This window comes from Galeopterus variegatus, unplaced genomic scaffold, assembly GCF_000696425.1.
Source record: "Galeopterus variegatus unplaced genomic scaffold, G_variegatus-3.0.2 Scaffold1677, whole genome shotgun sequence".
Lineage (NCBI taxonomy): Eukaryota > Metazoa > Chordata > Mammalia > Dermoptera > Cynocephalidae > Galeopterus > Galeopterus variegatus.
The window spans coordinates 240,079-252,711 of NW_007727788.1; the positions used below are offsets into that span (position 1 = coordinate 240,079).

General features: G+C 52.9%; 1 protein-coding gene across 1 annotated transcript; it reads left to right on the forward strand.

Moving 5' to 3' along the window:
• Positions 1-607: 607 nt before the first annotated feature.
• LOC103595096 (long-wave-sensitive opsin 1) lies at positions 608-12,620 on the forward strand. The gene is made up of 6 exons (XM_008578409.1): positions 608-801; positions 4,609-4,905; positions 7,272-7,440; positions 8,760-8,925; positions 9,868-10,107; positions 12,408-12,620. The coding sequence occupies exons 1-6, from the start codon at positions 690-692 to the stop codon at positions 12,516-12,518; spliced, it is 1,095 nt and encodes a 364-aa protein (XP_008576631.1). The 5' UTR covers positions 608-689; the 3' UTR covers positions 12,519-12,620.
• The last annotated feature ends 13 nt before the right edge of the window (positions 12,621-12,633 follow it).

The window sequence follows — 12,633 nt, forward strand, 5'->3', positions numbered from 1 at the left end:
CAGCCCGTGGGCACCTTCGGGTGTTGCACTGAGGCTGCTGGGAGGGCCTGGATGAACATGCTGTTGACCAAAGAAGCTGCAGCTCATGGGGAAGCTGAAAGCAAGGTGCACGGTGGAGTCTCCTGGTGGGCCACACGGTCAGAGCCCCCCACCCCGGATCAGAGCCCCCACCGGCCCAAATTGCATCTGTTCAAGCCCATTGAGATGGCCTGCCCTGCAGGAGGCTCCAGTTCCAGGCCTCGGCCCTGAAAAGTCTCCCAGAACTTTAGGAGAACCGGATGAGAAGGGCAGATTTGGGCTTCGGGCTGCTTCCCCACCACACCCCATCTGAAAATCCTGACCCTTGGGTCCATCTGACCTAAGAGCAGGAGCTGGACAGTAGAAGGGAACATGAGCAAGGGTCATGGCGGCTCCCACAGGCACCTCTGTGAGTCCAAGGGGGGGTCCGAGTTTGGTTCCCAGCAAATCCCTCTGAGCCGCCCTCGTGGGTTTGCCTTAGGGGCAGGGAAGCAGAGGGTGGGAGGAGGAGGTCTAAGCCCCGGGCCCAATTAAGAGATCAGATGGTGAAGGGTTTGGGAGCTTTTAAGGTGACGAGGCCCAGGCTGATCCCATAGGCTGGTATAAAGTGCCGTGACCCCCAGGCAGCACGCCAGGGTTGGTGGGCATCAGGGACAGGGACTTCTGCAGCTATGGCCCAGCGATGGGGCACCCAAAGGTTCGCAGGCGCACAGCCACAGGGCAGCTATGAGGACAGCACCCAGGCGAGCATCTTCATCTACACCAACGTCAACAGCACCAAAGGTGAGCGAGCAGGCGCTGCCCACCCCACCCGAGGGAGTCTCTCTTCTGCACATCGCCGCCAGCCGAGAAGGCCTTCCCCTTAGCTTCTAAGATGACGTGAATGGGGCAGGGTGGGTTCCTTTCCAAGTATAGAAGGGCACCATAATAGCCAATATGCATTTCCCAAGCACTTAGGCTTCCCGAGCCCTCTGAGAATCTGTGGCCCAGGAAGAGTTCATGAAGTCTCTCTGCGGCTCCCCTGACCACTGTTCATGCTGTCGGTGAGGCCCTGTTACATGACTCCGCTGGACCTATCTGGCCTGCACTACCCTGAGCTTCCTGAGCCAGGTCTGTCTTTGCATCTCCTGAAGCCAAAAGGAGGCAAACACCCAGAAGCCGGAGGGGTGGCCCGGAGCAGCGCTCCCACACCCAAGGGAGGCAGGAAGCTGGGGAAGACAGCAGCGGAGGGCGAGTGGCTTCTAGAAACAGGGTGGGAGGAGACTGCAGCGGTCGTCTCCCCCACCTCCACGCCTGGGCACACTGCAGGCTTCCGGGAAGGAGGGCTCACTCAGCACCTGAGCAGCCTTTTGGTTTGGAGCAGTCCTGGGAGAGAGCACTTAGGCTCAACAGAAAGCTGAAAGCTCCCCCCAGGGCAGCCCGTTCTGCCCTTGGGAGTTGCCCAGTCAAAAAGCTTTGCACGTGGGCCCCTCAAAGAGCTGAGAACGCTAGTGATCCCCCAGCCCCTGGCCCCTCTCCCCAGGTCTCTCCTCCAAACCAAAGACCTTCGGTGCCTTTAAGAACATCTTACAGGCTGTGGTTTCCAGAAGCCATACTGGCTCCTGAATTGCAACATCCCGCTGTGGGATGGCCAGGGCAAGTGCTGATTAGCTACAGAGTTCTTGGGCCGAACTGGCCGAGTGTCCTGCAGCTCACCTTGCGTGACTGCTTGTGCCGCAGAATTTCCTCGGTGGAGATGCAGCTCCGCTCTCCCTGGAGGCCCTCGGGCCTCACTGATGCATGAGATTCCTTTTCTCAAATGTTGTTGTTTTGTTTTGGTTTGGTTTGGTTTGGTTTGGTTTCTTTGCAAAACTTCGAGCATTTACCAAAGTAGAGAGAAGAGTGTAATGATTCCCAGCACCCGCTCCTCGGCTCCCAAGTGCATCGTCTTGTTCCATCTGTAACTCCTGCACTACGTCTGGGACACATCACCACGATTCCATCACCACACCTAATGTCACCCAAAATTCCCAGTCGGTGTTCAAAAAATTGCTCGACACAGGGCTCAAATAAGGCCCACATGCCCACATTGATGGATAGATCTTGATTCTCTTCAAATTTAAGTCCCCCCCATCTCCTTGCAGTTTATTTGTTGAAGAAAACAAGTCCTTGGCTCTCCCACACTTCAGACTTTGCTGATGGCCTCCCCGTGATGTGGCTTCACATGCTCCTCTGGCCTCATTCACTATCACTTGTTCTGTAAACTGGTAGTTGATCTGAAGGTCTGATGAGAGGCAGGTCGGACTCGTTGGTGTGTTTGGGTAAGACTGCTTTCTTATTAGGCAGGCGTCTCTTTTCCGGGTGTTAGCAGCTGCTGAAACTCAATGCACAGACCCATTCAACCATTGGAGATGCAAAACCATGGTGTTCTGACTCTTGCCTGGCCTTCATCTACTAGCTGGACCACTTTGATCAACAGAAACATGCCCTTGGTCCTGCTTTTGGGTCCCCAGGTGTACCGTGTGTATGAAAGATAGAGTAAATGCTTGAGTCTTGCATTTCTTTGTTTTCAAAATAATGACTCGGTTCATCAGTGAAGGCCAATAGGTTCTACTTCTGTGCCTCCTTCCCTCTCACTCGTGAATGAGAACTCGAATTGGAGTGTCATGTAATCACTCATTTGTTTTCTCTCTCTCTGTCCCCACTCCTCATTCCCTCCCTGCCCATATTTGTTTTTTTTTTTTCCTTTTTGTCTTTTTTACTGACTGGTAATGGGATTGCAACCCTCGGTGTTGCGCCCGCACCGCGCTCAGCCAGTGAGCGGGAACCGGTCTCCACATGGGATCCGAACCCTCGGGGGGAGCACCGCCGCACTCCCAAGCGGCGCACTCTCCAGTGCGCCACCGGGCTGGCCCCCCTGCCCATATTTCTTAGAATCACTTTGCCTGGGAGCCAACTTTGGTACCCTTCTCTTGCTTGTTTCTTCATGAAATCAGTTCTAGAACTTTCAGGAGGAAGGGTTAGGCTGGGTCACCTGCTCTGGTTGCACTTCTAGAGTCTCCTGTCCCCTCCCCACTGCCCGATGTGTACTCATTGGTTATCCAGGAAGGGCACTGACTGCCTCGTTTTGAGAGGTTGTTCCAGCCCCTGCACTTGCTGCAAACTGGAGTGTTCCAAGCACCTCCCAGTTTCACCTGCTCTCCTCAGATTAACTTGCTGTACTTTCCGGGGAAGCTCTGCTGGCAATGGGGGCTGTCCTCTCTCAGGTCCGTCAGCAGACCCACTGTTTCACTCTGCTCCCTTCTGCACAGAGATTGATACCGTGCAGGTCTTCAGTTGTCAATGGTCTGTCCCTACTGCTTATATTGGGAGCTCCTGGGGACCTGTGCCATCTATCGTGGCTGCAGATATTGTTAATGGGTGTCTGGGAGCTCCCCATGTTAGCAGGGGCATCACGGGGTGCAGTTGTGCTGGGGGTGAGATTTATCCATGCCTCCTAGCCATAGCCAAGAAATCCCCACTTTTCTTAAGCTAGGTTAAATTAGGTATTTGTAGCACACAACTAAGGAATCCTGATAAATCCGAGGACTCTCCATGGGTGCTTTACTAGACATAATGAGGCTTTATTATATGGCAGTGGAGACTATGGCTTGTAACCTCTTCAACTATTCTGCCAAAAGTGATGGTGGCAAAAAGGTCCTTCCACACAAAAGGGTGAGAGCCACTGTATTATAATAAAGATGCATTACGCTCGCCCCCACCCCCTTTTTTTTTGATCTTTTTAATCTTTCTTTTGGTGACTGGCTGCTACGGGGATCCCAACCCCTGACCTTGGTGTTACCAGCACTGTGCTCTAGACAACTGACCTAACTGGCCAGCCCCCTCCTTTTTATTCTGTATGAGTGTCCTAGACCTGCCATGACAAAGTACTGCCATCTGAGTGACTTAAACAACAGAAACGTATTTTTTCACAGTTCCGGAGGGCAGAAGTCTGAGATCAAGGTGTTAGCAGGGTTGGTTCCTACTGATGGCACTGAGGGAGAATCTGTTCCACGCCTCTCTCTAGCTTCTGATGGCTGCCAGCAATCTGTGGCCTTCCTTGGCTCGTGGAAGCATCACCCCAGTCTCTGACTTGGCATTCTCTGTGTGTGTTCAAATTTTCTCTTTTTGAAGGACTCCAGTCCTACTGGATCAGGGCCCACCCTAATGACCTCATTTTAACTTGACCACCTCTGTAAAGACCCTCTCTCCAAATACAGTCCCATTCTGAGGTACTGGGGGTTAGGACTTCAACATATGGATTTTGGGGTAACACAGCTCAACTCATAACATATTCATTCATTCATTCATTTACTCATTCACTCATCATACATTCTCTGAGCTGTTGTGTGTTACACACCATATGGGAAGAAGACAACACTTAACACTGGTGGCTCAGTCCAGGCTGCTACACGCAATTACCATAGACGGGGCGGCTTGGAAACAGAAGAAACTGCTTTCTCACAGTGCTGGAGGGCAGGGAGGGTTGGGGAGGCTCTGACGGGGTGGGGGGTTACAGGTGGGCGGCGCTGCTGCCAGCCCCTCTCTCTACTCTGTACCTCCTTCCTCCAGACCCCTTTGAAGGCCCCAATTACCACATTGCTCCCAGATGGGTGTACCACCTCACCAGCGTCTGGATGATCTTCGTGGTCATTGCGTCTGTCTTCACTAACGGGCTTGTGCTGGCGGCCACCATGAGGTTCAAGAAGCTGCGCCACCCTCTGAACTGGATCCTGGTGAACTTGGCGGTTGCGGACTTAGCAGAGACCATCATTGCCAGCACCATCAGCGTTGTGAACCAGATCTATGGCTACTTTGTGCTGGGCCACCCTCTGTGCGTCCTGGAGGGCTACACCGTCTCCCTGTGTGGTAAGCTGGTCAGGGCCTAGGCTTGGGGGAGACCCAGCCTGGTGCACGTGAAGAAAACACTCACGCAGCAAACCCCAAAGTGCGCCCATGGTGTGCGTGTGCGGGACACACACAGGAGGGGAGACGGGCTCACAGGAGAAGCTGAGCCAGGTCATCACAGGGCTGGGAGGAGGGGTTCTCAGGGTTCTGGAGGCTTCCATCTCAGTGCCCACTTTAAATTTGCCTCACTTGAGTCCAACACATCCTGAGTCCCATCTCTTGAGACAGGCTGTGCTCAGGAACAGCTGGTTTGGGGCTGTGGGACTGGGGTAGGAGGAGAGAGATATAGAGCCAGAGAATCCAAGAACAGCACGGGAGGGGAGGGCTCGGGGAACCGGGACGGAGCTCCCACACAAATCAGGGACACTCACCCTTGCAGCTCACCTGCATCAGCTCTTCCCAGAGAAAGGCAATTCCCAGTAGAGTTTTCGGGATATTGGAATCAGATCCCAGATCCCTTTCCCCATCCCCATCACGGATATTCCTCCCAGGTCAACAAACAGAGGCTGAGAAATAGCAGTGTGCCAGGCTCTGTGCTGATGTGGGAGCCTATGCCCAGATAGTGGCCACACAGTGCCATTATCAGTCCTCTTGGATGAGAAGGAGACTGGGGCGAGGTGGCCGAGGAGACACCAGGAGTAGTTGGTGGTCTGGGGGGCAGAGTACCGGTGAGCAGCGTGGTGGCCTTGGAAGTCATGCTCAGGAGCTGGACTTTACTTCAGGAGGGGGAGACTGGATATGGGACACCCACCCATGGGCCTCATTGCAACCCCACTCACTTTGCCTGGTGCCTGACACTGGAAAAAGCAGCTCCTGTTCTGGTCCCCTCTCCACTCTCCCAGTCTAACCGCCTCTCATAGTACAGACATGGCCCAGACCAGAGAGCGCACATGCCGAATCCCAGCACTCTCCCAGAACTATAGGAGGGGAGAGACTTGGGAAGATCCGGCAGAGAAAGTGCAAGTGCTCTCTGCAGCAGGCATGCGCCTCGGTGGTCACACGGCCCTTCTCCGGTGGCCCCCTGCGGCCCCACCCCTGTCTGTCTCTGTTAGCCTTTGCCTCTGTTCTGCTCTTGGGTTGCTGAGGTGCCGGACAGCCAGCACTTCCGCACAAGTTTTGCTGCCACAAACATCCTTGGCCCTCTGGGAAGCCTGTGGACCACATCTGAGATGAATGTTTGCAAGTGCATTAAATGAGATCCATGGGATTACAAAGGCAGCCAATAATATTGAAAAATATGTATCAAAGTATAGTGTTCTATTAAAAGTATTAGTATTAAAAGTAGTTATCAAAAGTATTAGTGACACCGTTTTGTACTAAAGTTTTAAGTAACAGGATCTGGCCTGACAACCACTGAGATTTCAAAGTAGTGATGAATATAAATGATATTTTGAAATGTCTGCCACCTCTGTAAAGTGATATGAAACATCTGTGACTTCTCTTGCTGACCAAACCATGGGTACTGCTAATATTGTCACGCTCATAGTGGAAAGAAATACCAAGTGTGCATTAGAGGTTAGTGGAAAGAAACATGTTTTCTCAATCCCAGGTCATGGATCCTTGAATTCTATGCACAGACCTTTGGGGGTCTATGCAGGACAGTGCAAAGCTGTCTCCACCCACTGAACAGTAGGGCTGTGGGAATCAGACTGGTGGACTAGAAAGAGGGCACAGGTTACTCGCCGCGTCTTGTTTCCTTGCTCTTGGCTGGGACAACAGCACCTCAGTGTGGCCATGCTGGTGCGGACATGACCATTGGGAGGATGGCATCAGAGGAAGGGCTGGTGGCCAAGAGGGCACAAGGACTAACAGGGCCCCTGTGGGCGAACAGGTGCAGGGCCGTCAGCCACCGTGGCTCTTCCTGGCTTCCTTTTTGGGTGTCGAGGTTGAGGAGAGAGCTCCGTGAGTTCTGACTTCCCAGTTTCAAGATTCCACGTCTGGGTCAGCAAGAAACTCAGCGGCCAAACTGAGCTTGGAGTGCCTGCTCCAGAGGGAAAGCAGTTGAGATTAAGAGGAAAGAAAGAAAGAAAGGGGGAGAGAGTAGGAAAACCAGGGGGTCGGGGGGAAGCGAGGCGGGGGAAGAGGCAGAATGCGACGGGGAAGGACAGTGGCAAGCAGGTGATACAGATGTGAATCAAAGAGCCGGCCACTGACCAAGACGCCCACGGTGCCCTAGACCGGAAGACACTTTCTGGAGAATTAGGTTTTATAGCTAGCTAGGTAGGAGGACATCTCTTGATCTTGAAAGCTGTTGGCTGGTCCAGGAAGGAAGAGATGATGACGGAGACCGTTCCTCCTTTGCCTCATCTGGCTGCTCTCCCCCATAGGGATCACAGGTCTCTGGTCCCTGGCCATCATTTCCTGGGAGAGGTGGCTAGTGGTCTGCAAGCCCTTTGGCAATGTGAGATTTGACGCCAAGCTGGCCATCGCGGGCATCGCCTTCTCCTGGATCTGGGCTGCTGTGTGGACGGCCCCACCCATCTTCGGTTGGAGCAGGTAAGGGTGCAAAGGTACCAGGAAGGTGGCTTGTTTTGGACTGAGCGGGAAGGGTCACACTTTGTGATCTCAGGGCAAATCACTCCTGTCTCTGGGCCTCTGTGGCCCCACGCAAATAGCAAGGGGATGGATGAGACTCTCCCCATGAACCTGGGAGTGTGCAATGTCTATAAATGTATAAATCTGTTTGGCTGCAACATAGAAATGGGCCTCAAGGCCCCCAAGCCCCTGGAACATCTGTTTCTCCCAAGCGTGAGCAGCTCATGGGAGCACACGGAGAAATGTCAATGAGCTGGGGCTGTGGTCGGGGCTGTTAAGCGAACAGGGGGCACGTTTGGGTCCAGGGCCCTCTCCCCCACTCTGCGCCGGGCATCTTTCTTGCACATTCTGGGGGTGGGGGCGCCCCTTTCAGAGGCCGCTTGGGTTGTAGTTACACATGGGCCCATAAGTCATCTGTGTCCTGGCCAGGCTGATTCTTTGGGGGAAGACCCAAATTTCCGAGTAAGTGACTCAGCTGCCTGGGAGGGACGGGGTAGGACAATGTACTTCACTATGTCACACGGCAAGCTCGTGAGTGAGTTCTCTGTGGTGCTTGGAGAGCGAATGCTCTTTCTTCAGGAAGCTTCCTTCATTCCGGGAGGCAAGCCGTGGGAGAGCTTGGCTTCATCTCCCGCCGCCTCACACCACTGTGCCCCCCATGGCTGCTGGTCACTGAGCACGTGCCATGTGCTGGCCCCAGCAGAGGCGCTCCCATGGTTACCTCATTTAATCCTCACGGCCACCCAGTGAGCAAGTCCCTTTACTAGTTGTGGCCTAGTTGACCTCAGAAAAAAGATTCAGGTATTCACAGGTGCTCTTAGAAGGTCAGAGCAAGAGGGAGCCTCACCCGCCCTTTGTAAAATGGGGATGCAGACGGGGGGACGAAAATGTTCTGGAACCAGAGACTGGCGATGGCTACACGACATTGTGAATGTACCAAATGTCATCATGGTAAAATTTATGTTATGCGTACTTTACCACAGTAAAAAATAAGAGGGGACACATGAGACCTAAAAAAGGACAAGGATTTACCAAAATCCCACCCAACGGGTTTCCGTTTGGGGTGATGAAAACGTCCTGGAAGTAGGTAGAGGTGGTGGTCGCACAACATGTGAATGTACGAAATGCCACTGAATTGTTCCCTTCAAAGTGGTTAATCTTATGTAATGTGAATTTCACCTCAATTTTAAAATGCCCTACCCAAGTCAGTGAGTGCCTGGGCTGGGGGGCCCCAGGTTGCCCACCCCAAATCAGGATGAGCTGTTGGCCCCTCTCTCCAGGTACTGGCCCCATGGCCTGAAGACTTCGTGCGGCCCAGATGTGTTCAGCGGCAGCTCGTACCCCGGGGTGCAGTCTTACATGTTGGTCCTCATGACCACGTGCTGCATCATTCCACTCAGCATCATTGTGCTCTGCTACCTGCAAGTGTGGCTGGCCATCCGAGCGGTAAGCCCCCATGCGCTCCTGGCTGGTAGGATGTCTAGGCTGCCTCCAAACTGCTCTGTCCCCAAACCAGTCCACCGAGACTCCTAAACTATTTTTTTAAATCCTCAGATAAGAGGATTTCACGTATGTAAGAAAATAGTAAGATCCAGCAATTCCTGTGGGAATGCACTCTGGGGTTCTTGCTACTAGCTGCAGTTTCAGGACAGGAAGGGACTGCCCACTCCTTCCTGGAGGAAGCAGCCCAGTGAGGGAGCAGAACTGCGCCTTTCCCCTGACCCAGGGCAGTTCTCCCTAGGGTGGGAAAGCCTGCGTCGCCCATGGAGTGCAGTGGAGCAGCCAGATCAGCAAACGAAACCTACAAATCAAGGGGTATTTTTAAAAAGCTGCCACCAGAGCACCCTTGTCCCTTCATGGGGCTATTGGGGCAGACCAAGGAGTGGACTTGAGTGTGCCATTTGTCCCCCAGACCAACTTTCCACCCTCCTGCGTCTGGCCCTCCGCACTGGGAAGCTGATCGTGTCCACAGCTGCCACCAGCACCCATAGGCTGGGCTACCACTTAGGGAGCCCCTGCGGGAAACCAGAGCAATGGAGAAGAGCAAGGTTGGGTCTGGGAGTGCTGAGAGCACCACCTCCCCTTGTGGCCCCCCACATACCACAACTTGTCCCTTGTTAGTCCACTCCCCTACAATTAACTTGATCTGGAAGTGCCATCTGTTAACTGTTGGGACCCTGCCTGGCACAAGCGGTAGAAGGCCCTGCAGGGTGCTGCCTTACCCATGTGAAGCTGCTGTACCCACGGTCAGATCAGCGTGACTCCCTGTCCCTGGGTCACCTGCCTCTCTCTGCCTCCCTGACTCACTGCCCAAGCAATAGCAACATGGAGTCCCTTCAGATCCAGAGCCTGGGTGACTCCTCCACTCATTGTCCCTATCTCCCCCAGGTGGCAAAGCAGCAGAAAGAGTCCGAGTCCACCCAGAAGGCTGAGAAGGAGGTGACGCGCATGGTGGTGGTGATGGTCCTCGCGTACTGCCTCTGCTGGGGGCCCTACACCTTTTTCGCATGCTTTGCTGCTGCCCACCCTGGCTACGCCTTCCACCCTCTGGTGGCCGCCCTGCCAGCCTACTTTGCCAAAAGTGCCACTATCTACAACCCCATTATCTATGTCTTCATGAACCGGCAGGTAAGCAAGGCCTTGGCAGATCAAACTGGAAATACACCTGGGAAGAATTCAGTGATGGCTCCGCCTGGAATCGTGTGTCTGACGAGGAGCCCACGCGGCATCTGGGGGAGTCTCAAAATGACCTTTGGGGAAAATGACCAGGAAAAGGCTCAGCGGTGACCCAGCCCCAACCAGATCTCCATCTGGCCATTAGCAGAAGGCTTAGGTACACCCTCGGGAATCCTGTTACAGTCTCAGCCTGAGCGTGGCATTTCCCACAGTGCCTGTTGGCCCTAGAACTATGGTCGGCAAGCTTCAGGGAATCTCCTGGAACCCAAACACTCTGGCATTTAGAGAGCACGTCTGCACTTACAGACTCGCTCTTCTCTCAGTCTTCATCTTTCCATTTCAAACCCTAGCTTCTGCAATTTGTTTTCCTATAAGAACAAAAACAGGCCCTTCTTGGCTGGGCTGACCAAGAATTCAGGAGCTTTCATAAGTTCGTGGCTTAGTTCGGGGGGGGAACACACCGTGGTCTTGCCCACCGTCTTGCCTGCAGCCATCGTTAGCTGGCACGTTGGGCTTCAGATGCCCATGACCCCTAGACCCTCGTGGTGGGTTTCAGGTGACCTCGCGAGCTTCATCATCTTCTGAGTGCAATTTGCCTTGCTCTTCCTTGAAGCCATCATTGAGTTGCAGCTGCAACGTGACTTGATGATGACCAGCAAGATCTGCTGGGGCCTCTCACTGCATCAAACCCAATCCATTCCTTCCGATGGACTCTTTCCTCCTCCACCTTACAGCCGCCCCGTGGCTCCATGCCCTTAGGCTTGGCCCTGACTCACACAAGCCAGGTGGCAGGTCGCAGAGCTCATTGTGTGCGTTCTTCCTGGGAACTTTTAAACAGTAAGTAGGACCCGTCCTGCAGTGGATTCCTGGGAACTCCACTGTTGGCATGTCAGGGCCCAGAGAGTGGAGTTTTATCCCTGACCTGTTTCTTGTCTTTTACAAAGATCTCTTTTCAGGTCTGGTTTTGGTTTGGGGAATCCTAAACTATCTCGCTAAGTACTGTTTTTACTTGATTCTTTCCATCCTCCATTCCAGAGGCCCCTCCTGGGCAGAGATCTGCACTTCCAGACCTTGTCAGGCTTTGAACTTCGCTTTCTCCCATTCCACATTGTTATCCTGTCCTGCTGCATTCCGAGAGGATTTTCAGGAATGAAAATAAATTATTTTTGAGAGTTTGGATGATAGAGGGAGGTGGGAGTATCAAGAACTGGCCCAAAATATTTAGGAAACACCTCGGGTCTGTGTTCTCAAAGCATTGTGGTTACTTCGGTGATGATATGAGACATAATCTGAGAAATTAATATGGCCCATATCTCTTTAGGGGTCTACCAGCAAAAAGCAGACCCCTCTTGATACCAGAAGCCTCTGTTGGACAAAGAGATGAGGCAGGTGGCTACACTGTCATTTCCCTAGTCCTCACCTTGCCCCCAAATTGATGGACTAGAAACAAGGTGACGATCACACTCCTTTTCACTAAAATGCCTTTGAGCCTCTTGCCAGACCTTCTGGAGACAGGTCACTGTATGCATGGGCTCCTTAGTTGGCATTGTGTTTGGTCACTGTATGAATATCCTGGGGATGCCATAACAAACTACCAGAAACTTGGCGGCTTAAAAAAACAGAAATTGATTCTCTCACAGTTCTGGAGGCCAGAAGTCTGAAATCAAGGTGCTGGCAAGGCTCGTTACTTTGGGAGGCTCTGGGGGAGAAAAGCCCCATGCCTTCCTCTTAGCTTCTGGGGTTTGCTGGCAATCCTTGGGATTCCTTGACTGGAAGACGTGTTACTCCAATATCTGCCTTCATCTTCACGTGGCCTTCTGCCCTCTGTGTCTGTGTCTCTGTGTCCAAATTTTTCTCTTCTTATAAGAACACCAGTCATTGGGTTAGAGCCCAAACTAATACAGTATGACCTCATCCTAACTACGTCTTAATCACATCTGCAAAGACCCTGTTTCCAAATAAGCACATATTCACAGGTTCTAGAGGTTAGGACTTGAACGTATCTTTTTTTGGGGGGGTGGGACACAATTCAACCCACAATCGTCACCATCAACTGCTAAATTAGATGACTTAGATGACCATCCCCATGTGCAGGGAATATCTGGAGCCTACCTCCCTCCCCCGAATGGGTTCTGGATGGGAGAGGGGAAGGTGTCCAGTCATCAAGGTGACAATAAATGCCCTAAGCCTTACCTTTAGCACAGCACACTGGCCCTGCCTGCTCTGCTGAATAACACTTTCTGTCCTTCCAGTTTCGAAACTGCATCTTGCAGCTTTTCGGGAAGAAGGTTGATGATGGCTCTGAACTCTCCAGCACGTCCAGGACAGAGGCCTCATCTGTCTCCTCGGTGTCACCTGCGTGAGGTCTGCCTCCTACCCTTCCCACCCACTGGAGCTTTGGCCACCCCACTCCCCTTCTTCTCCATCCCCATGAAATCAATGAAATTTCTCTTTGCCAAAACCAACCAAGTCATGGAG